The 23243-nt window shown below is 41.1% G+C and overlaps 1 protein-coding gene across 6 annotated transcripts in view; it reads left to right on the top strand.

Annotated features, from left to right (window-relative positions):
* LOC137335203 (DNA (cytosine-5)-methyltransferase 3B-like) overlaps window positions 1–23243 on the top strand; it is a 218830-nt gene that overhangs the window by 169889 nt on the left and 25698 nt on the right. For 4 of the 6 annotated variants that reach the window (XM_068000424.1, XM_068000421.1, XM_068000423.1 and 1 more), the window contains exons 16-19: window positions 3334–3479; window positions 3797–3887; window positions 21490–21638; window positions 22897–22982. In XM_068000424.1, the coding sequence (XP_067856525.1) occupies window positions 3334–3479; window positions 3797–3887; window positions 21490–21638; window positions 22897–22982 (472 nt within the window). The remainder of the gene's footprint in view (window positions 1–3333; window positions 3480–3796; window positions 3888–21489; window positions 21639–22896; window positions 22983–23243) is intronic. The other 2 variants (XR_010966358.1, XR_010966357.1) reach the window with 1 other exon arrangement.

The raw sequence follows: 23243 nt of genomic DNA, 5'->3' as shown, positions 1-23243 counted from the left end.
CTTGCTTTCTCCTTGGAAATTTGCTCTTGTTCATCAGGTCACCAAGAACGGTAGTCACACTTCCCCTTACAACTATCACCTTTACTCCTCATTCATCTATCAGCATTCGTAGCCTTGCTATCTCTTCTGATGTCAACTAGAGCACCCATTTCTCCTCCATTACTAAGGTTGCCTACAAGATGTTTGGGGGGTAATTTTCACTTTCAACGTGGCAGTAAACTGGCAGTTGCAGATCAGCTGACAGTTATATGCCTGCCCGATTTTGCTTTCCATTCTCCTCAATGCAGGGGGTATAATCGACAGTCGATCCACAACTGCCAGTTTAAAAGTGAAAATTGGCCCCTTGGTTTCCTCTTCAATCTCAATGTCTGTTTCATACCCCTTCAACAGCTCTTATCTCTCTGAAACGCTAGTCTATTTAAGACTAGATTAGTGCTCTCATATCATGGGGAAAACTCTTTCAACAGCTCATAGTCATAGAGTTATACAGCACGGATAGAGGCCCTTCGGCCCATCGTGTCCGCGCCGGCCATCAGCCCTGTCTACTCTAATCCCATATTCCAGCATTTGGTCCGTAGCCTTGTATGCTATGGCATTTCAAGTGCTCATCCAAATGCTTCTTGAATGTTGTGAGGGTTCCTGCCTCCACAACCCTTTCAGACAGTGAGTTCCAGACTCCAACCACCCTCTGGGTGAAAAAGTTCTTTCTAAAATCCCCTCTAAACCTCCCGCCTTTTACCTTGAATCTATGTCCCCTTGTTATAGAACCCTCAACGAAGGGAAAAAGCTCCTTAGTATCCATCCTATCTGTGCCCCTCATAATTTTGTACACCTCAATCATGTCCCCCCTCAGCCTCCTCTGCTCCAAGGAAAACAAACCCAATCTTCCCAGTCTCTCTTCATAGCTGAAGCGCTCCAGCCCTGGTAACATCCTGGTGAATCTCCTCTGCACCCTCTCCAAAGCGATCACATCCTTCCTGTAGTGTGGCGACCAGAACTGCACACAGTACTCCAGCTGTGGCCTAACCAGTGTTTTATACAGCTCCATCATAACCTCCTTGCTCTTATATTCTATGCCTCGGCTAATAAAGGCAAGTATCCCATATGCCTTCTTTACCACCTTATCTACCTGTTCTGCCGCCTTCAGGGATCTGTGAACTTGCACACCAAGATCCCTCTGACCCTCTGTCTTGCCTAGGGTCCTCCCATTCATTGTGTATTCCCTTGCCTTGTTAGTCCCTCCTAAGTGCATCACCTCGCACTTTTCCGGGTTAAATTCCATTTGCCACTGTTCCGCCCATCTGACCAACCCATCTATATCGTCCTGCAGACTGAGGCTATCCTCCTCACTATTTACCACCCTACCAATCTTTGTATCATCAGCGAACTTACTGATCATACCTTTTACATTCATATCCAAGTCATTAATGTAGACCACAAACAGCAAGGGACCCAGCACCGATCCCTGTGGTACCCCACTGGCCACAGGCTTCCAGTCACAAAAACAACCTTCGACCATCACCCTCTGCCTTCTGCCACTAAGCCAGTTTTGTATCCAAAGTGCCAAGGCACCCTGGATTCCATGGGCTCGTACCTTCTTGACCAGTCTCCTGTGGGGGACTTTATCGAAGGCCTTACTGAAATCCATGTATACCACATCCACTGCGTTACCCTCATCCACACGCCTAGTCACCCCCTCAAAAAATTCAATCAAATTAGTCAGACATGATCTTCCCTTGACAAAGCCATGTTGACTATCCCTGATTAATCCTTGCTTCTCCAAGTGGAGACTAATTTTGTCCTTCAGAATTTTTTCCAATAATTTTCCTACCACTGATGTTAGGCTCACTGGCCTGTAGTTCCCCGGTTTTTCCCTACTCCCCTTCTTGAATAATGGTATTACATTAGCGGTTCTCCAGTCCTCTGGCACATCCCCTGTGGCCAGAGAGGTTCTGAATATATGTGTCAGAGCCCCCGCGATCTCCTCCTTTGCCTCACACAGTAGCCTGGGATACATTTCGTCCGGGCCTGGGGATTTATCCATTTTTAGGCCTGCTAAAACCGCCAATACCTCCTCCCGCTCGATGTTAATATGTTCGAGTATATCACAGTCCCCCTGCCGTATTTCTATGTCTACATCGTCCTTCTCCATAGCTCTTTCACAAAATCCTGAACAATATACAAGGAAAATGTTGCCTTTGGATAGAAAACCCCTCTTTCACCTCCACCTTCAAATCTTTCTTCCTATCATAATCTTTCTTCTGTATCTGTATTTTATCAATACTACTGTGGTCAGTGTTCCTTTGAATTTTCTTCTTTTTCCTCCTAAGCTCCAAACTCTGTACCATACTTTCCCACCATTTATTGAAAATGAGGCTTACTGCACTCCTTTCTACTAAAATTCATTTGTTTCCAGCACTTCAAAACTTTGGAATTCCTTACCTTCCTCGGTCTTTCCCTCCTCACTCAGTCGCTACTCTTGATGATGTTGCCTTGGTGATGTTCTGCATAACCGTGGCCCTTTACGTTCATTTTCAATTTTTAAAAAATTCTGAAGCATATGTTCCTATGTTGGGAGAGAGGGATAATTATCCTCTGACTGCCATGCATTTTTCAATCAGCATTTTGACTAATATTGTCCTTTTTGCCCAATCCTTTATGTACTTCTTTCTGCCTTTAGGTTTCTCCCACAGCATACACCATTCCTAGACGGAGAGGGCTTCTATAAGTGCTAATCAGCCAGAAAGCGAGAGCAACCTACGGAAACTTGGTTTCCAATTTTCCTTCCTTCCAGAGGTGCCAGACCCTCCCCTTATTAATGGAACTAAAATTGGGAAACTGAGGGTTTGATCCACCACCTTAAACATCCACTCCCTCCACCACCGGCATACCATGGCTGCAGTGTGTCCTATTTATAGGATGCACTGGAGCAACTCGCCAAGGCTTCTTCGACAGCACCTCCCAGACCTGTGATCTCTATCACCTAGAAGGACAAGGGCAGCAGCCTCACACACCAGCCTGACTTCAACATATATTGCCATTTCTTCATCGCTGGGTTAAAATCCTAGAACTCCCTACCCAACAGCATTGTGGGAGTACCTTCGCCATACAGAAGGCGGCTCACCACCTTCTCAAGGGCAACTAGGGATGGGCAATAAATGCTGGCCTTACTAGCAATGTCCATAGCCCAAGAATGAATTTTAAAAATACTTAATAGCTTATTATGCTGTTATACTAATGTATTGTGGCACCCAATAATATCACCCATCATAGTGGTATCCTAAATTGCTGGCCCTAAAAGCAGCTAATTGGTGTTTCTCTTGCTTTCTACAGGGTATTTAGTTTTAAGGGACCTAGGATTTAAAGTAGAGAGATATATTGCATCTGAAATATGTGAAGACTCAATTGCAGTAGGAACTGTCCGGCATGAAGGAAAAATCACATACGTGCATGACGTCAGGAACATCAGCAGGCAAAATGTAAGAGAAACAAACAGCATTATTGAAAGACCAGGAGATGCAACTGCAGAGCACATAATGCAGTTGTTGCAAAGTCAGACACTTTTACCTGTCTCTGTTGGGATGCCATTTTGTAGTTGTACATGTAATTGTGGAGGGGTGGGGGAGGGGTACAGTCACAGCACAAACTATAAATGCATACAATAAGGCCTGTAGTGGTGAAACAAGGCAGTAGATAATAAATGGTTCTGGATTTTCCATTTCCATTTTTTAAAAAGAAAGTTAAAGTTAATTTGACAGGTATCTTACATGGAATCGACTGTGCCTTTTTATTTCAGATTCATGAGTGGGGTCCGTTTGATTTGGTGATTGGAGGAAGCCCATGCAATGATCTTTCTATTGTAAACCCTGCAAGAAAGGGTTTATATGGTAGGAATTATTTATTTGTCTTCAAGCAAGGCCAAACCAACACATTTATGATTCTTAAAGTCCTACCTATCAAAGATTTAAAAATTGAAAATTTTTTGCTGGCTTTTTTTTTAATGTTTAGCCCTTATTTCTTTCTTCCCTCCCTACAAATGTTATCCCCATTCAGCCACACAATCCTCCATCGTCCCAGAGTTGGGATTGACCACTCCACCTCACTAACACCTTCACTGGTCCCATCAGTACCACTGATGGCCGGACAGCCTAGTTGAACCTGACAAATTTGAGCATGAATTTCAGTCAAGAGAGGAGTTTGAACTCGGACCTCCTAGTTGAGGTCTAATGTTCTGATGTTGTAGCTTTATCTAGATCATTTTCACTTTTTTTCCTGTTATTTCCTCACATAAACCACTGCTCTGTGACTGCAAATGTCACTGTATGATTAGCCAACAGTAGGTGTTTTTCTAATGTTCTGACCATTTCCCACCTCCATCCAATCGAGTATTTTATTGTAGTGCAACATGCCATCCAGCGACCTGTCTGTGAACTGATGCAAGGAAAAGCAGAAATATAACAGACTGGGAGAGCTATAAAAAGCAACAAAGAGATACAAAGAAAGTAATAAGAGGTGCAAAAAGTAAGTATGAAAATAAAAAGTAAAACTTTTTATAAATATATTATGGGAAAGAGAGTAGTAAGGGGAATGTGGACCCATTAAGGACAGACATAGGTGATACAATAATAGATAATCAGGAAATGGCAGACTTGTTAAATAGTTTGTATTTGTTTTCACAGTAGAGGAAGAGGACAAAATACCAGTGACACAAGGGAACCTAAAAATAATTCAAAGGGAGGAATTTAGTGGCTTTAATATAAGTAAGAAAATGGTAATGGAGAATATAATGGGACTTAAGATAGACAAATCGCTAGGACCTGGTGGTTTCCACCTTAGGATATTAAAAGAAACAGGTGGAGAAATTGCAGCCGCGTTAGTCATAATTTTCCATAACTCTCTAAATTCAGGAATTGTGTATTGGAAAATTGCAAATGTCATCCCATTATTTAAGAAAAGAGGGAGAGAGAAATAAGGAAACTACAGCCCTGTCTGTTTAACATCAATTGTGGGGAAGTTACTGGAATCTATCATCAGGGACGGAGTGACTGAGCACTTGAATATGTATGAGCTGATCAAACAGAGTTAGCTTGGATTTGTGAAGGGTAGATCATGTCTGATTAATCTGGTTGAATTTTTTGAGGAAGTCACTGACATGCTGGATAGGGGAGTGTCTATGGATGTTGTCTATATGAACTTCCAGAAGGCATTTGATAAGGTTCCGCACAGGAGATTATTAGCAAAAATTAGAGCACATGGAATTGGAGGTTACCTGTGACATAGGTTGGTAATTAGTTGGGAGGTAGGATACAGAGAGTAGTGATAAAGGGAATGTGCTCTGATTGGCAGAATGTGACAAGTGGTATTTCCCAGGGGTCTCAGCTTCTCACCATATATATCAATGACTTGGACAAAGAAATAGAGAGTTGTATATCCAAGTTTGCAGCTGACATTAAGTTAAGTAAGTTGTGTAGATGGGAGCGGGAAGTTATAAAGGGACATAGACAGATTAAGTGAGTGGGCAAATGATGATGTTAAATATGGAGAATTATGAAGTTATCCACTTTGGATCCAAGAAAAGACAAATTGGAATATTTTTTAAATGGGGAGAGACTAGGAACTGTGGAGGAGCAAAGGGATTTGAGTGCCCAAGCATACAAATCACTAAAAGCTAGTGTACAGGTGCAAAAAGTATTCAAAAAGACTGATACAATGTTGGCCTTTATCTCAAGGGGGTTGGAATTCAAAAGTAAGGAAGTTTTGGGCACTACGCCGCAGGAAGGATACATTGGCCTTGGAAGGGGTAAAGCGGAGATTCACCAGAATGAAACTAGGGGTTAAAGGGTAAAATTATGAGGACAGATTGCATAAACTTGTATTCTCATGAGTTTACACGGTTGTATTTAAAATGAGATCAACAGATTTTTATTAGGTAAGGGTATCCAGGGATATAGATCAAAGGCGGTTAAATGGATTTGAGGTACAGATCAGACATGATCTAACTGAATGGCAGAAAGGGCTCAGGGATAAATGGCCTTCTCCTGTTCCTATATTCCTATGTTCCAAAGTACTATTGCCTCCCAGCAGATAAAAGTAAATGAATCTTAGTGACGTGGACTATCAGAAAGATAGGAAGAGCTTGCATTTATAGAGTCTTTCATAACCTCAGGGTGTCCCAATGTGCTTTACAGCCAATGAAGTACTTTTGAAGTGTAGTCACTGTTGTAATGTAGAAAATGTGGCAGCCAATTTGCGCACAGCATTGTCCTACAGACAGCAATGAGATACTGACCAGATTATCTGTTGTAGTGACATTGGTTGAGGGATAAATATTGGCCAGGACACTGGGCAGAACTCCTCTGCTCTTCATCGAATTGTGCTATGGGATCTTTTATGTCCACCGGAGAGAGTAGATGTCCCATCCGGAAGATGGCACCTTCGATAGTGCAGTGCTCCCTCTGCAGTGCTGCACTGAAGTGTCAACCTAGAATATGTGCTCAAGTCTCTGGAGTGGGACTTGAATCCACAATCTTCTGACTCAAAGGCACGAATGCTACCACTGAACCAAGGGGTATGGTGCATTTTCCTAAATATGAAATCAGTATCAATAATGGTAGTTAAAAGGTTTGGTTTGGATTCGGTCGAAGAGTCTTCGCAGGGTGTTTAGTGTCAGAGTCCTTTAGTTTCCAGCTGATTTTTACACAATAGCAACAGATATAAAGGCAGTGGGGTAGAAATTCGGGCATGCCCATTTATCGGCACATGGGGGCTTTGAGTGCAATCCCTGCACCTGACTGGTGAGGCCTGAGGCCTCGATATTGGGCCTCGGGCCTCATTAACATCAAGCCGGTGGGACGCAAAGAGCCAGCCGGCAAAGAGTAAACAAAGATCAGGCTGCTGCTATTGTTGCAGCGGACCTCAGGCAAATGAGAGCCAGAGTTCAAGAGATAGGGCAGGGAGGGGGATTAGAGGCCTAGTCAGGGGGAGCGGGCGGAGATCGAATGGTGGGAACGGCAGCCCACATTCTTTAAATGTGGTGTCAGGGGGAACACTCCTGCTCCTCCCGGCTCCACATTCAGGTAAGTAAATTTCAAAAACTTAAGTTTTTGGTAGCAGGCGTTTCCAAGGTCTGGTTTTGCTGAGTGCCAGCGCCAACTGCCTGAGGGAAAACCAATCTTGCAGTGGGGGCCACAAACAGTCATTAGGCCCCTTATTTGCATATGCAGAGTCTAAGGGCCCGATATTAGGAGGGAGGCGAGTTGGCAGCGGGGGGTTGACTGGGCGCGTGGGTAACACGCCCAATGAAATCGGTGGGTTTGGCACATGATCATAAGTAAATTGAAGCCACTTAACGTGGCTTCCAGGTTTCGCACTGGAAAGCTGCGCAGCGGGCGGACTGCGCACCCGCATCATAGGCTGTCGGCTGGAGGAGCCCTATTTAAAGAGGCAGTCCTCCACTGACTGATGCTGCAGAAAATAGGCAAAATTACAGCATGGAGCAGCCCAGGGGGACGGCTGCTCCCAGGTTTAATGATGCCTCACTCCAGGTCTTACTGGATGGGAGGAGGAGGGAGATCTTCCACTTGGCGGACGGGAGGAAGTGCCTGCCTCTGCCACCACGAAGGCATGGCTCGAGGTGACAGAGGAGGTCACCAGCACCACCAACATATCACGCACCTGCATACAGTACAGGAGGCGCTTCAATGACCTAACCAGGTCAGCCGAAGTGAGTACTCTTACTCATTCCCCTACACTCCATCTGCCACATCACCGCCCCCACCCCAAATCTCCTTCTGCACTGCCAACACTACTCTATCACATCACTCCTCACACCCACTCAAAGCTCATCCTTATCTTACCTGCACTTCCTCGCTTCCCCAGTACTCATCCCACCACTACCCCTCAACCCAATCCTCATACAATCTCATGGCTCTGTCTCATACTCACCCTCTCGTGCATCTCTTTCACGCTCAGCCTCACCCCACCTGCCACTACCTGTGCTGCATCACATGTGTAGTAGGCAGCGTAAGGCAAACGTATCATGAGCATAAAGGGGATGCACAAGGGTGTTTGAGGGTTTGTCATGGTTTTTACTTATATTTGATTTCTGATCAACTCACATTACATATTATATTGTCACCACTACTGCCACGTCTTGGCCATTCTTGACTGGCTTGTGCAATAATGCCCTTTCATGAGGTTCTCCATGAACACCCTTGATGCCACCCATTGGGTCACCCTACAGTGGGTGTATGTGTAGTTGCATGACTACTTTGTGCAGGTGCCTGTTGCGCTGCACTGTGTTGTGTAGCTCCACGTGGTGGAGGTGGACGCATGCCTGGCGAGGCTGGTTATATTGCTCGTCCTCCAATGGAGTGATGAATGCAGCAATGGACCACCTCCACCCACCCTGAAGGTGTGAGTTTGAGGGGGCCCACAAAGTAGGTAAATGTGTTTGGACAGCAGAGTTTAGGGTATGATTTAATAATTTGGAGTGTGGAGACAACAGTGTGGCAGGCAAAACTTTGTCTGAGGTGACAGAGTGCCCTGCTGCAATGAATGAGGGTTTACCCCGCACCTGTTAAATGGACCTTTGCAGCTGCCACTGGCTGCTGGCTGCAACACGTCTGTTTAAACAGGGAGTGTTTCCCCCAGCATGGGAAACACGCTCTGGGTAGTCCAAAATCCAAATCCTCCTAAAATCTCCAACTAATGAGGTCTGTAAACGACCTCAAGTACCCAGATAATGATTTTAAGTGGGATCCCGCCGTCTTTGATTGCCGTTGGGAGTCCCGCATGCGGGGGCTGCGTGCGCACCGATTCGTGTCATTGGGGAACCCCAAAGTGGGCGGGTTGGAGCCGGGCTCCGGACCCGCTCCGGGAATCCCCAATTTTAGGAGTCTCCCCACCCCGGCCACGAACGCACCCACTCGGCCATCCGAAAATTGACCCCTATATATTCAAGGCGGAGACAGACAGATTTCTAGATTCTAGAGGAATCAGGGAATTTGGAGATTGGACAGGAAACTGGAGTTGAGGTCGAAGATCTGCTATAATCTGATTGAATGGCAGAGCAGGCTCAAGGGGCCATGTGGCCCACTCCTGCTCCTATTTCTTATGTTGTTAATGCCTGTTTCAGACGTACGCTCTACGACAATTTTTTTCCTGTCCCAGTACGGCAGGTGCACTTCCGGTCTGAAATATATGCACGTTTCCTGTCTGCCATTTAGGGACTTAGTAGGACGGCTGGCGCTCGAGAAATGGGCACTATGCAGCCAAATGTTTAGGCCAGTGTTTCTGTCACTGTGCCAAGTATAAGATCATCTGTGTTTGAAATGTTCTGAACTTTGGCTTATTGAACTTTTCATGTTGCATTTTGTGTCGTAGTATGGGTCGTTATGTTTACCTCATTCAACAACTTAAAATACATGGAGAGTCTATTATCAGGGACTGGATTCTAACTGGTACTCAGCTCACTCACTTAGTGCAGCTCATTGAGTTACAGTGGGAAAGTCCAACTGAATCCATCTTAGTGCTGATTGGAACTTGTCTAAAGGGTTTTCAAAATGTTACGCCCTGGAGCACATTGATGGAATAAAATCTTTCAAAGATTCCATCTCAAATATTAAACTGTTTGTTTATATTTTTTGGTATGCTTGTATTTTCATATTGTAAAAAGAAACAACGAGCATGTTCTTGTTAGAGAGAGAGTCTTACAATCAGTGCATCCTAAAGATATCAGTTACAGTTACAAAGAATTATATTCAACTTTACCATATTTTTGTTTTGTTCTGTCCATATGGTCATTATGTGAACATGTCTGTACTGATGACATTGGGGGTACTGATCTGTGAGGATATCTGAGCCCAATAGTGTGTGTGAGCAGAATTAACTTGTAAAATTGAAGCTGAGCATTCTTGGCCTAATGCTAAGTGATGTTAATTCTTCTGCCTTGTACTGTGATGCTTAGTAATTAATGCCTTTGAGTTAGTACTCCTAATATTGTAACACTCACTATTTAAGATAAAAATATTAAAGGCTAAATTTAACACGGCCTTGTGCCTTCAGCAGGTCTTGCACACAGCCACACTTTTCCTAGGTGGGCTAACAGTGTGTAAGGCCCCACTGGCAGCACAGGGCCTTGTAAATGTTAACTTTATAACCCTTTGATATTTTTTAATGGATGCTATCAAATGGTGAGATTCCCTCTTTAAATATGGAAATGAATCTGCTTTTGCAAGCCCTCCAAATGATGCTATCTTTGTATGCATATGATTTTGAACAGTTGAATTTTCAAAAGTTATCTGTGTAGCAAGCTCTTAAACAACCAGGACAGAATTAACATTCTGGTGGAATATCCGGACCGGAAACAAAATGAGAAAGGAAATGCAAATAACATTTGCTACTTTTTTTTCTTACATTTCTCGCTCTCTTCTCATCACTTTAGTAATTAGAACAGTATTTTTCCCCGTTGATACTGAACTGAACTTCACCCATGTGCTACAATGTCAATATTCCCTGAAAATCATGGTTAAGATTTTGCTGATACTAAACTGTAGGATAAGATTGTGGGGCAGTCAGGGGCCTACAATGAGAGTTGAAGTACTCAAATGGGCACAACAGTGGTAGGTGAAATTTAGGATGGACAAGTGTAAACAATTGGAAAAAAGCTGATTTTCAGGGGATGAGAATGGAACTAGGGAATATAAACTGGAAAAATTTACTGATAAACAAAGAAATAAAACAACAATGGGAAACATTTAAAACGGTGATCAAATGAGTCCAGGAGAAATATATCCCACTAAAAAGCAAGAACAAACTAGCCAATAATGATACACCATGGATGAATAAAGAAATAAGAGCAAAATTGAAACTAAAGCAAAAGGCATACATTAAGTACATAGACAACAAAGGAGAGGATGACAAAAGGGAACATGAAAAGGTTAGGAAAGAAGTTTAAAAAATACAACTAGAAAGGCAAGGAGAAACTATGAAATTAAATTATCAAGGAATATAAAAAGAAATAGTAAAGTATTCTACAGACAGAACAATAACAAAAGAAAAATCAGGATAAGGATAGGGCCACTAAGGGATGCACAAGATAAACTCACTGGTAATGACAGCGAAATGACAGAAATATTAAATAATGACTTTGCCTCAGTATTTACCAGGGAGACTAACATGGTGGGCATGACATTTGAAGAAGAGATCAAAAAAGATATAAAGACATTTAAGATAGAAAGGGGGGAGATATTTGATAAACTAATCAAACATAGAGAGGATAAAACCTTTGGTCTGGATGGATTACATATTAAAAAAATTTAGGGAAGAGATAGCAAAGGCACTAATACATATACATAAAAATTCATTAGAAAAGGGAATAGTGCCAGAGGATTGGTGGACAGCTAGTCTGATTCCTGTATTTAAAAAAGAAGATAGAACAAGTCCAGGGAACTGTAGACCAATTAGCATAACGTCAGTGGTAGGAAATATAATTAAATCCTTACTCAAAGATGTAATAGAAAAACATCGAGAAACTGAAAATATAATAAAGAATAGTCAACATGGATTTCAAAAGGGAAGGTCTTGCTTGACCAATCTTATTGAATTCTTTGAAGCAGCAACAGAAAGTGTAGACAAGGGTTATGCAGTAGATGTAATATATTGGGATTTTCAAAAGGCCTTCGATAAGGTACAGCATAGTAGACTCATGACTAAGGTCAGAGCATGTGGAGTTAGGGGACAAGTAACAGAATGGATAGCAAGCTGGCTACAAAACAGAAAACAGAGAGTAATGGTTAAAGGTAGTTACTCAGACTGGCAAAAGGTGGGAAGTGGTGTTCCACAAGGATCGGTGCTGGTGTTGTTCACCATTCACATAAATGATTTGGACTCAGGAATTGGAAGTACAATTTCAAAATTTGCGGATGACATCAAATTGGGGGTATAGTTTATGCAGAAGAGGACTGCGACAAAATACGGGAACACATTAATAAGCTTACAGATTGGCAAATGAATTTCAATATAGATAAGTGTGAGGTATTACATTTTGGTAGGAAGAATAAGGGAACCACATACTGCTTGGGTAATAAGAGTCTAAATGGGGTAGAGGAACAGAAGGATCTGGGGGAACAGATACACAAATTACTAAAAGTAGCGACGCAGGTTAATAAGGCCATTAAAAAAAGCAAACCAAGCATTGGGGTTCATTTCTAGAGGGATAGAATTGAAAAGTAAAGAAGTTATGTTATAGTTGTATAGAACCTTGGTTAGACCACACTTGGAGTGCTGTGAACAGTTATAAAAAAGGATATAGAGGCACTGGAGAAGGTGCAAAAAAGATTTACTAGGACGATACCAGAACTGAGGTTAAACCTATCAGGAAAGATTGACCAGTCTGGGGCTCTTTGACTGATGGGTGACCTAATAGAGATCTTTAAGATTATGAAAGGTTTTGATAGGGTTGATGAGGAGAAGATGTTTCCACTTGTGGGGGAGACCAGAACCAGGGGTCATAAATATAAGATAGTCACTGATAAATCCAATTGGGAATTCAGGAGAAACTTCTTTACCCAGAGAGTGGTTAGAATTTCAAAATGGCTACGACAAGGAGTAGTTGAGGCGACTGGCATAGATGCATTTAAGGGATAAACACATGAGGGAGAAAGGAATAGAAGAATATGCTGATACGGTTAGATAAAATAGGGAGGGGGGAGGCTCATGGGGAGCATAAACACTTGTATGGACCTGTTAGGCTGAATGGCCTGTTTCTATGCTTTACGTTCTATGTAATTCTATTTCACATAGGAAGAAAAAACATGGACAACATGGGGTAATTTTACAATCCCATGGTCCTAGCATGTAGCTTTGCCTGCTGGGAGTGTATATTCTTAAAATTACTCCTTACAAATACTCTATGGATAGTATTAAAATAGCAAAGGGTAAAGTTGAAATGATCTAGAAGTATTAGTAAACTCAGCATTTAAGGTGTCTAATCATTTCAGCAAAGCAATTAGAATGCTGAACTATATAGTAAACAATTTTACAACACCAAGTTATAGTCCAGCAATTTTATTTTAAATTCACAAGCTTTCGGAGATTTCCTCCTTCCTCAGGCAAATGTTTGCCTGAGGAAGGAGGAAATCTCCGAAAGCTTGTGAATTTAAAATAAAATTGCTGGACTATAACTTGGTGTTGTAAAATTGTTTACAATTGTCAACCCCAGTCCATCACCGGCATCTCCACATCAGAACTATATAGACAAAGTGGTAGAGCACAAGTTGGAGTTAGTTATGCTTAAACTGTACAGTGCTCTGCTCGGTTCACACCTTGTGTACTGTGTCAAGTTCTGTTCACTGAGACACAAGGAAGAAGGTACAGAGAAGAACTACAGGACTGATTTCAAGTGTCAGAAGATTGAGTTATGAGGAAAGCCTGGAGAAACTTGGACCTTTCAGCCTGGAAAGGAGGTAACTGAGAAGGAAGTTCAGAGGTATAAAAGATAGTAAACGGTATGGAAAAGGTAAATCTGGAGCACTGCTACAAGTTAAACTATGACAGTAGGACAAGGGGAGAGGTAGGAAGCTGGTTGAGCATGGAGGATGGCGTTTGTGAAACTTAGAAGTGACAGGAAAACAGAGTTTAGAGGAGCTCTGCCATAGTAGTAATGCAAAGAGACAAAATGTAAAATTACACATGTTGGAAATCTGAAATAAAAACAGATAATGCTGGATATATACAGCTAGCCTAACAACATCTGAAAAGACAAAAGACAAATTAACATTTCAATTCTGACCTTTCATCAGAACTGGTACAGAAGGAGCAAAGAAAGAGGGAGAACAACAGATAGGTAGAGTATCAGATATATGCTAACTACTTCATAAAGAGGGAGCCAATGCATTTAGTTGTCTATACAATAAATAGATTTGGAAATGCAGGTAAGGCTTCATACCACACAGTGGTTATTTCAGTCATGTGAATAACACAAAAGGTTTCCAGCATTTAGTTTTCCTATATTGACTATGATGAAATTGCTGTATCATTAATGTCCTGATGGTGGAGCTGCTGTGAACAGTAACTAAATAGGTTAGCAGTGCCACCAGCAGGTACTCAGCTGTACTGTAATGCATAATACATTACAAAAAGTAATGATCTCAATTTTATTTTCATTTTTTTTAAATTGAAATTTTATGACTTCAGAAAATGAGGGCCATACAGTGTTTGGGACTTAGAACCGCTAAACATTTTATTTGAATAAGGCGTCCATTTTGAGCTTTAAGAACAACAACGATTTCCATTTATACAAGTCGTTAACATTAAAAAAAAGTCCCAGGACACTTTATAGATAAGCATATGAAAAATGGATGTTATGCCGCAAAAGATGAGATTAAGAGGGTGATCAAACGCTTTGTAAAAGAGATGGATTCTGAGGAGAATTTTTAAAGGATGAGAGAGAGGTGGAGAGGCAGAGGAGGTTAAGGAGGACATTCTGGAGAGTGTTACTCAGTCAGCTGAAGATTCTGCATTCAATAATGCATCAAAGAGAAGGGGAAATACATAAAAGGCAAGAGTCAATAGAATGAGAGGTGGAGGGAATATAGGACTGGAGGTGATTGCAGGGATAGGGTGGGGAAAGGTCGAGGAGAGATTTAAAGACAAAAACAAGTATTTCAAATGTGAGGAGTTGAATGATGGAGAGCCACTGTAGATTAGCAAGACTAGAATGATTAGCGAGCAGGACTTAGTATAAGACAGGATATATGCACCGGAGTTTTAGACAAGGAGTTGGGAGAAATGGTGTAGAGATAGAGCTGGACTACATCAGTGTATATGTGGAAGCTGACCCCATGCCTGCAGATGATGTCACTGAGAGACAGCATGTAGATGAGGAAGAGGAGCGGGCCAAGGGCGAAAGCTGATCTGGTGGGATTTGAACGGGGAGTTCTGGAAGGAGCTGGGAGGTGATAACCTGTTCATGTTAAAAACAGGTTAAATTTGGGTTTTACTTAGGAACACAGGAACAGGAGTAAGCCATTCAGTGCCTCCAGTCCGTTCTGTCATTGTGTGGAGATGCCGGTGATGGACTGGGGTTGACAATTGTAAACAATTTTACAACACCAAGTTATAGTCCAGCAATTTTATTTTAACTTCACAAGCTTTCGGAGGCTTCCTCCTTCCTCAGGTAAATGTTCTGTCATTGAATTAGATCATGGCTGATCTGCACTTCAACTCCATTTACCTGCCTTTGCTCCATATCCTGTGATACTAATAGGTAATGAAAATCTATTGTTCCCAGTCTTGAAAATTTCAATTAACCCAGCATCCACCGCCTTTTGGGGGAGCAGGTTCCAGATTTCCACAACTTTTGTGTAAAAAAGTGCTTCCTGATTTGACTCCTGTGTGGCCTAGCTCTAATTTTAAGATTATGCCCCCCCAGTTCTGGATTCTTCCATCAGAGGAAATAGTTTCTCTGTATCTACCCTATCGAATCCCTTTTTCATTTTAAACACCTCAATTAGATCACCCCTCAACCTTCTAAACTCAAGGGAATGCAAGCCAAATTTCTGCAACCTGGCATCATAATTTAACCCTTTAAGCCCTGCTATCATTCTGGTGAATCTGCACTGTACCCCAACTGAGGCGTTTATATCTTTCCTAAGGTTTGGTGCCCAAAACTGAACGCAGTGCTCCAGATGAGCTCTGACCAAGGCTCTACAACTGAAGCATCACTTCCTTACTTTTGAATTCCAACCCCCTTGAGATAAAGGCCAACATTCCATTAGCCTTTTTGATGACTTTTGTACCTGTGCACTAGCTTTTTTGATTGTGTACATTGACAACTAAATCTCTTTGATCCTCCGCAACTCCTCGTCTCTCACCATTAAGAAAATATTCTGACTTGTGTTTCTCAGATCCAAAGTGGATACCTCACACTTCCCCATATTGAACCCCATCTGCTATAGTTTTGCCCACTCACTTAGTTTGTCAATGTCCACTGCAACTTCCTGCTCCCATCAACTGTGCCTCCTAACTTAGTGTCATCTGGCAAACTTGGATATACAACTCTCTATTCCTTCATCCAAGTCATTAATACATATGGTGAAAAGCTTAGGCCCCAGTACAGAGCTCTGGGGAACAACACTTGTCACATCCCACCAATCAGAGAACAAACCCTTTATCCCTACTCTCTGTCTCCTACCTTCAAACCAATTACCAAACCTTGTCGCAAGGTTACCTCCAATTCCATGTGCTCTCATTTTTGCCATTAATCTCTTGTACGGAACTTTCTGGAATTCCATATAGACAACATCCATATCAACCATGCTACGGACCTCCTCAAAAACTTCAACTAGATTAGTCAGTCATAACCTAAGCTTGATACTGTCTCTTACCTCATTTGTTGACCATGGTTGCTTAACTACACAAGTTGAGCCATTGCCTTTTTGGGGTATGTACAGGTTTTGTATCATACCAAATACTTCTTTGGATACTTTCCACTCTTTTTCTGTAGGTTTCCCCATTTAAAATGTAATGAAAATGTCGATGCACAATCTGTTTTCTATCACTAGATGTCAGTAGTTCATTTCATCAATGCCATCTATTGAGCATTTAAAATGTGGGAGGACATCCATGTAATAAAAGGTCAATGCATCAACTATTACTGAAAGTAGGGTTTGGACAGCATGACATTAGGCCTATTTTTGACAGTTCCATTGTTCATCTTCAGTGTTATGCAGTATAACAGTTGGAGATATTGAGAATGTTTTTTGTTACAACCTCTGTGGGGAGACTGCTTTGGTCTAAAAGAACTCCGACCCTACTCCACCTCACACGCAGTACTGTTACCTTTTAAAGACATATATGCGGCTGTGGAGAGCTTGTTCATTCAATTATTTGAATAATGTGGTTCTATAATGGTACAGAAAGGGCAGCAAAAATTTGACCTTTAACACCCAAGGCTTAAGGTAATGGTCTAAAACTATTGTTGTCAAGCAAGATTTTTTCAAATATAGTTCTACTTAACTTGTGATGAATGGAGGTGGAATTTGCTCCCATTTGAATGTATTTTCAGTGGACTCTATGTAATTGTTTGTTTCTCTGCTACTTGCGTGAAACATGTGTACTTGGCTCATCCATTACTCTCCTTACAGCATCAGTGTCCCTTACATGGGTTGGAGGACACTTCTGTGCTGACTAGGACTGTGAATATTAAGTGTGTGAAGGTGTCACCAAAATTGTCAGAATTTTCACAAGAGTATAAAAAGTAATTTTTTGCTAACTTCTTCCTCTCCTAAGAGTGTATTCTGAAAAATCTCTCTTGTAAAAATCATTATATAAAATGAATTCTAAGTAGAATACAGTAAGGTGGTATTTTATATATGCTGTGGTGTCTTTGTAGCTGCTGCTGATTTCTTGCTCTCCCCTTTATTTATAATCTGAATCTTAGTTTTTTTGAATTCTGATTTATGTTATTCCTCTTTCTCTATGATGTGTGCACCTGCTGTTTTGTGTCTGTCTTTGGCCTGGAATCTTTCTGCCTTCTGTTTAAAAATTCTCTTTCTCAGATAATGTTTGATCTACCTTCACTCATCCTTGACGCCTGCCTTTATCATTCTCTCCCTTTATCTCTTTTTCTAGATGGCTCCCTTTCCTTGTATCTCTGTTTATCTCCATTTTCTGATGTCTCCCTTTCTTTCTCACTCGTATGTGTTGAAAGGCTTAGCTTCCTCAGCTACACCATACTGTATCACAAGGCTTCGGTACTAAGAGCCTGCACTTCTTCCAAGGTTTTCAGCAATCAGTACTGTTTCAGTGTATCGCAAGATTTTACTGCCTGTTTTGGAGATTTCTGGAACCATCAGGTAAATACTGATTCACTTTTTCTTTTTCCAGGCTATGTGTTCTCATTTTTTTTCTTTCCTACGGATCTCTCTACAGCCAAAAACGCCGGTAGACTCCAGGCATTAGCCAATGCTGCATGAAGGAGCTGCCTGAGAACACCCTAGTGATGATTTTCCCTGTAGCTTTCTGCTTGTCCTGCAGTGTAGCACTTGCCTGCTTCTTGGTACTGTGGGTACGATCAGCAAGTTGGTAGACGGGATGAATGATCCTGTATCAGGTCATCAGCGAAGCCACCTATTCACGCTCCAGTGTGATGTGCATCATGCCATCCTCAATTCTGTTATTTTACATATTAGAAAATCATTCACAAAAGACTACCCCTCCTCACTAGCTTACGATGTATATGCTGCTGGAATGATCATTTTAGATACTTATTGATACAATATTAATGTTAATGTACCTGAATCAGACATCTGTGCAACACTGAAAATATTGGGAATTCCTAATGATTTCAGGTTGGAAAGGGTTTGTTCAGAATTCTTCCTGTAATGAAATTACTTTTCATATTCATAATCTCCCTCAACAGTATCAACGTGATCTAATTTATTCGGTTGTAAAATGCAGATGCCATGAATGTCAGTATCAAGCCCACTTGAACCCATAACCTTCTTCGTCAGACAAGAATTCCATCACTGAGCCAAGCTGACAAATGTGTGAAATATAACAGCAAGAATGAACCAGAGCACTGGCCTAGCCCAGTGCACTGCCTGAAAAGGTGGTGGAAGCAGATTCAATAGTAACTTTCAAAAAGGGATTGGATAAATACTTGAAGGGAAAAAACTTACAGGGCTATGGGGAAAGAGCAGGGGAGTGGGACTAATTGGATAGCTCTACCAAAGAGCTGGCACAGGCACGATGGGCTGAATGGCCTCCTTCTGTGCTGTATCATTCTATGATTAAGATTGTAAAATATTCCAGTCCTCTGCCTAACATAAGCAGCAATACAGGCAAGTAGGGAAAATAATTTCAACACTTTTAGAATCACATCCAGTACCTAATGCAAGCTTAGCTCTGAGTCAGAATGTTTTAGGTTTAAGCCCAGGTCCAGGACTTGAGCACGTAATGTAGGTGAGTGTAGCTCATGTGAGAGTGCATCATTGTCGCTAATTGGGCCATCTCCCACAGCATTCTTATCCAAGCTGTCTGCAAGGTGACTGTCCACTGCCACAGCACTGGTATGTACAGCTAAAAATTCAAGAACTGCTCCTGGATAAGTTCAATAGGCCTGTGATCAGTAAACCTGTTAGCTCAACAGAATTTAACATCTCTAATTTTTTGATCTATCAGTTGCCTCCCAGTTGACATTAAACCTTCAGGCATACCCAGAATGTGTGAAAAATGGGGCCAGTCTCCACACATCTCTTCCAGCACTCTAGTAGGAGCCACAGGTTCTACCCGTGTAGCCTGGAGAATATAATACAACCTGTGAAGGTTTTTAAGTGACCTTGTATAGTGCAACACACAACCTCTTGCTCCTCCATTGGTATGGTCTTGCTCAAGTTTTGAGCTGAACTCATCATTTAATTTTTTAATCAAATCTCAGTTCTAAGTTGCTCACATAGCACTTGTTTTTACCTCAACACCAGTGAGTATTTTCCTGTGGCCTTTTACCTTTCATACTACAGTCATGTGACTGCAATCCGCTTCTCTTTACTTACCTGCTAAATTCTCTTTCAACAGACAACAATTTTCCTTTAAATAGGTCATTAAAGACTCTCCCAGTTATCAGGTTGCAAGTGTGTCGGAAAGAGAAATAAATCTATATATATTTCTATAATATATTAAAAGGGAGATTTTCCAGTTTGATGTTCAAGGCATATGCTGACAGTGCAATAAATTAAAATTAATGGACAAAAAACCATGGGCTGGGAGTGCAGCAGAAGGGCTGAAACGGAAAGTCTCCCCAGAAGAATCTTGCATATAGCATGCACTTTCAGGAGTATGACATTTTCTTCCTGTTACACTTTTCCCAGCACACTTTGCTGTTAACACCCGTGTTGTTATAAAACAGCATAATCCTCCAAGTCAACATGAGCAACACCATGCAAAATCTGCTAATAATATATTGATATATATTGAAAGCCTTGCGTCCATCATACTTCAGATGTCACATTTTATATAAAATGCCAACAAATCAAAAAGTAACAATTTTTAAAAAATATTCAAGGAGAGAAAGAAAGCCTGTAATGGTAATGCATCTCTACACTAAACCCAATGAAATAAATAATGTTGGCATAGATTATTCAGCAACTAGTTGACTCAACCATGCTCTCCACTGTGGTTGGTTCAAAGTTTCATTCCCCCACAAGCCACTTTTTAAAAATGATCTGACATAATAACACAAGGATAGAAGTTACTATCAGCGATGTTATTGTGTGAACACAATGCAACTGTATCAAGTTCTTCTATTTTTGCAGAGGCATTAACCCATTTATTTTATATGGTTATATGCCTCAATTAAAATAGCAAAGAGAAGAATTTGATATGAATGTGTTAAGAGTTTGTATGATTACTTAACAGTAATTTCTACCCTACAGTTTTCAGAGTTACAGAGCTATCCAAAACCTGCTGTAGTTTTATTGGTGTAGTTCAGTTAAGTTGGCAGAATTTAGATGCTAGTATGTAAGTGGAATAAATGTCCTCATCATTAATATTTGATGGTTAGTATTGATTAACTTTGTTAATATTTCATTTTGTAATGAGAGTCTCCGTTTTAGTTTTGTCAGTATATTAATGAACCTCAGTGACCAACCTAACATTTTTAATGTCTCACATTCACAAAGATTAATCCTTGTGCCTGTCAATAATTGCCAAATATTTAATCCAGATAGTAAGCTTTTGCTAAAATGCAGTTTCCTGCAATTTGTCTATAAATGGTTGTTTGCAGAATCATTGCATAAAATTCATCAACTTGCAGACAAATTGCAGAAAACTGCACCAGCTAATCTACTGATGGTTTGTCAGTTGGTTTTCAGCAGTCAAGTCATTTGAATAAAATTACCGTGACTGTTGAGTACATATCACTTCATGCAAAGTGGAAAGTTAGGTATTCCAATAGTTGGTACTTTTCTACCAAAAGCTATTGATTCTGTAATTCATATTCTCTGTCCCTGTCTCTCCCCCTCTCACCCCCCTCAACTGAAGGCTGGGGTAAGGTTGCATGGGTGCCGGGTGTCCTCCAGTTACATGTGGCCATTATCCATATGTGAGATTGACAGTGAGTGTCAGCAGGCACGTCAACTGTGAAGAGAAGCTGAACCTGATCCTGTCCACCCAATGTCCATACAACGGCAGGAGTTACGGGACAGCAATCAGGAACCAGAACTCTGCTTTAAATTTTTCTTCCCTAACCCATTAAGAACAGCCCCCCTGTATATGAAGAATACATGTAATCAGGTTAGTGGAGAATCCAGCCCCTTGAATTGCTTTGCAAGAACCTCTACAGTCCAAATTGGTGCATTTCCTATGCAAACATGAATTTTCTTGTGCCCATGAAATAAGTGCTAATGAAGTGTGGAAAGTTGCAGGCTGGTGAAATCAGTGCCATGAATATGTTATACATCACCATGGCTTTGGTATGCTTTGTTGCAGAGGGCACAGGAAGACTCTTCTTTGAATTCTACCGACTACTTCATGACACCAGACCAAAGGAGTGGGAGGACAGGCCTTTCTTCTGGTTATTTGAAAATGTTGTTGCCATGGGCGTCAATGATAAAAGGGACATTTCACGATTCTTGGAGGTAGTATTTAAATTCTATCCAGTTATAGTGCTTTCCACCTGTTCTCAATTTCATTCATTATGGTGATTCTCACTATAGCACTATGCAATATGACATGTTGTTTATGGCTCTCTTATTAATTAGGAATGTATACAAAAACACCATTGACTGAATTGCCTCCTTGTTGTCTGTAAGGGCAAAAATAAATGAAAAATGGGTGCAAATGGCTGTGATTTGCATTTATATGTGCACATTTACAATTTTCACTACTTGTGCAAATGGGATTTACTGCATTGTTTGAATATACAGTGTAAAGGTTACAGTCGTGATTATTACACCAAGCAGCAAAACCTTACGGTCACACTGAGTTGTAAGTTGCATGCTTGGTTTGTGGGTCATAAAAACCTATTTACATGCGGTAGTTTATAGTAGGCAAATGGCCTGAGGGCATAAACGGCTTTTTTTTAAGGTAAGAGATTATTGTACCTGCTTTTTTTTAAAAATTGACTTGTTTAACTACTGTATTGATAGGAAAAAAGAATTTGCTTTTTCTAAAAAAATATTTCTGTTGCATTTTATGTATGGGGCAGTGCTATTGACTGAAGTGTGTAGAGCTATATGTGTGCTATCAATGACACCCTGGAGTTTGGGGAAACACGCCGTTAGGGAAAAACTTACTGCTGTCTCCCATTGGTCACTCTTGCCCAAGGGAAAAGCAATTAAATTGTTTTCTCAGCCACTTATTTTATGCAGCAATGCACATGACTAATGCTACTAATGGTCCTACTGGCCTCTGAAAAAGCTTGTGGCAAAAAGATTCACAGCGGCTCTCATCTTCACAGCCAGTAGCAACACCGTACCTGTTCTGCTGTTCGGCTGCAAATCCTCTAGGAATACATCCAATCAGAGTTGGCAACCCTATCACACACAATGCAGCCCAGCTGCCTAAAATAATGTAATTGCTAGTTTTTCATTATACCCACCAAGAATTGCAACAGAAATTATATTTCTTCCTTATCCTTTTAATGGCCTATCCGCCTCAAGTACAGCCTAACAACTGCTAATGCTCCTGCTCGTTCCACCCCAGAAATGCACATCATGCACAAACAAAGTGGTAATCTGTCATCATGAGTCTCCAGCCCTTTTTCCGCATCAGAATATCCCAAAAAAGAGCATTAATATAGCGTATTCCAATGAGGAAAATCAGCATTTGTAACTCATCTGTTTTCGCCTGTAGATGCTCCAACAATAACATTTTCCTGCTTTTTCTCCATTACAGTGTAACCCAGTTATGATTGATGCAATAGACGTATCAGCAGCGCACAGAGCTCGCTATTTTTGGGGAAACTTACCAGGAATGAACAGGTTAGACGTGTTTCTGTTCTTGTAAAGTATTTTTGAATTTTGTATAGCCATTAATTCACATTTACTTAGTTTGATATCAAATACTTTGCATCTATAGTAAAAAGTAAAATAATGTACTAATTACTTTGTACTGTACTGGTTGTATTAAAGTGCAATCCTAATATGGCTTCCTACAGGTGGAAGTGTTGGTCAAACATTCATTTGAATGCTAGTGAACTAAAGCTGGAAATTACTATTGGCAATATTGGTGGATCAATGTTT

This window comes from Heptranchias perlo, chromosome 19, assembly GCF_035084215.1.
Source record: "Heptranchias perlo isolate sHepPer1 chromosome 19, sHepPer1.hap1, whole genome shotgun sequence".
In the NCBI taxonomy this organism is placed as follows: Eukaryota; Metazoa; Chordata; class Chondrichthyes; order Hexanchiformes; family Hexanchidae; genus Heptranchias; species Heptranchias perlo.
The sequence above is the reverse complement of the archived record's forward strand: the minus strand, read 5'-3'. Positions and strand labels throughout refer to the sequence as shown.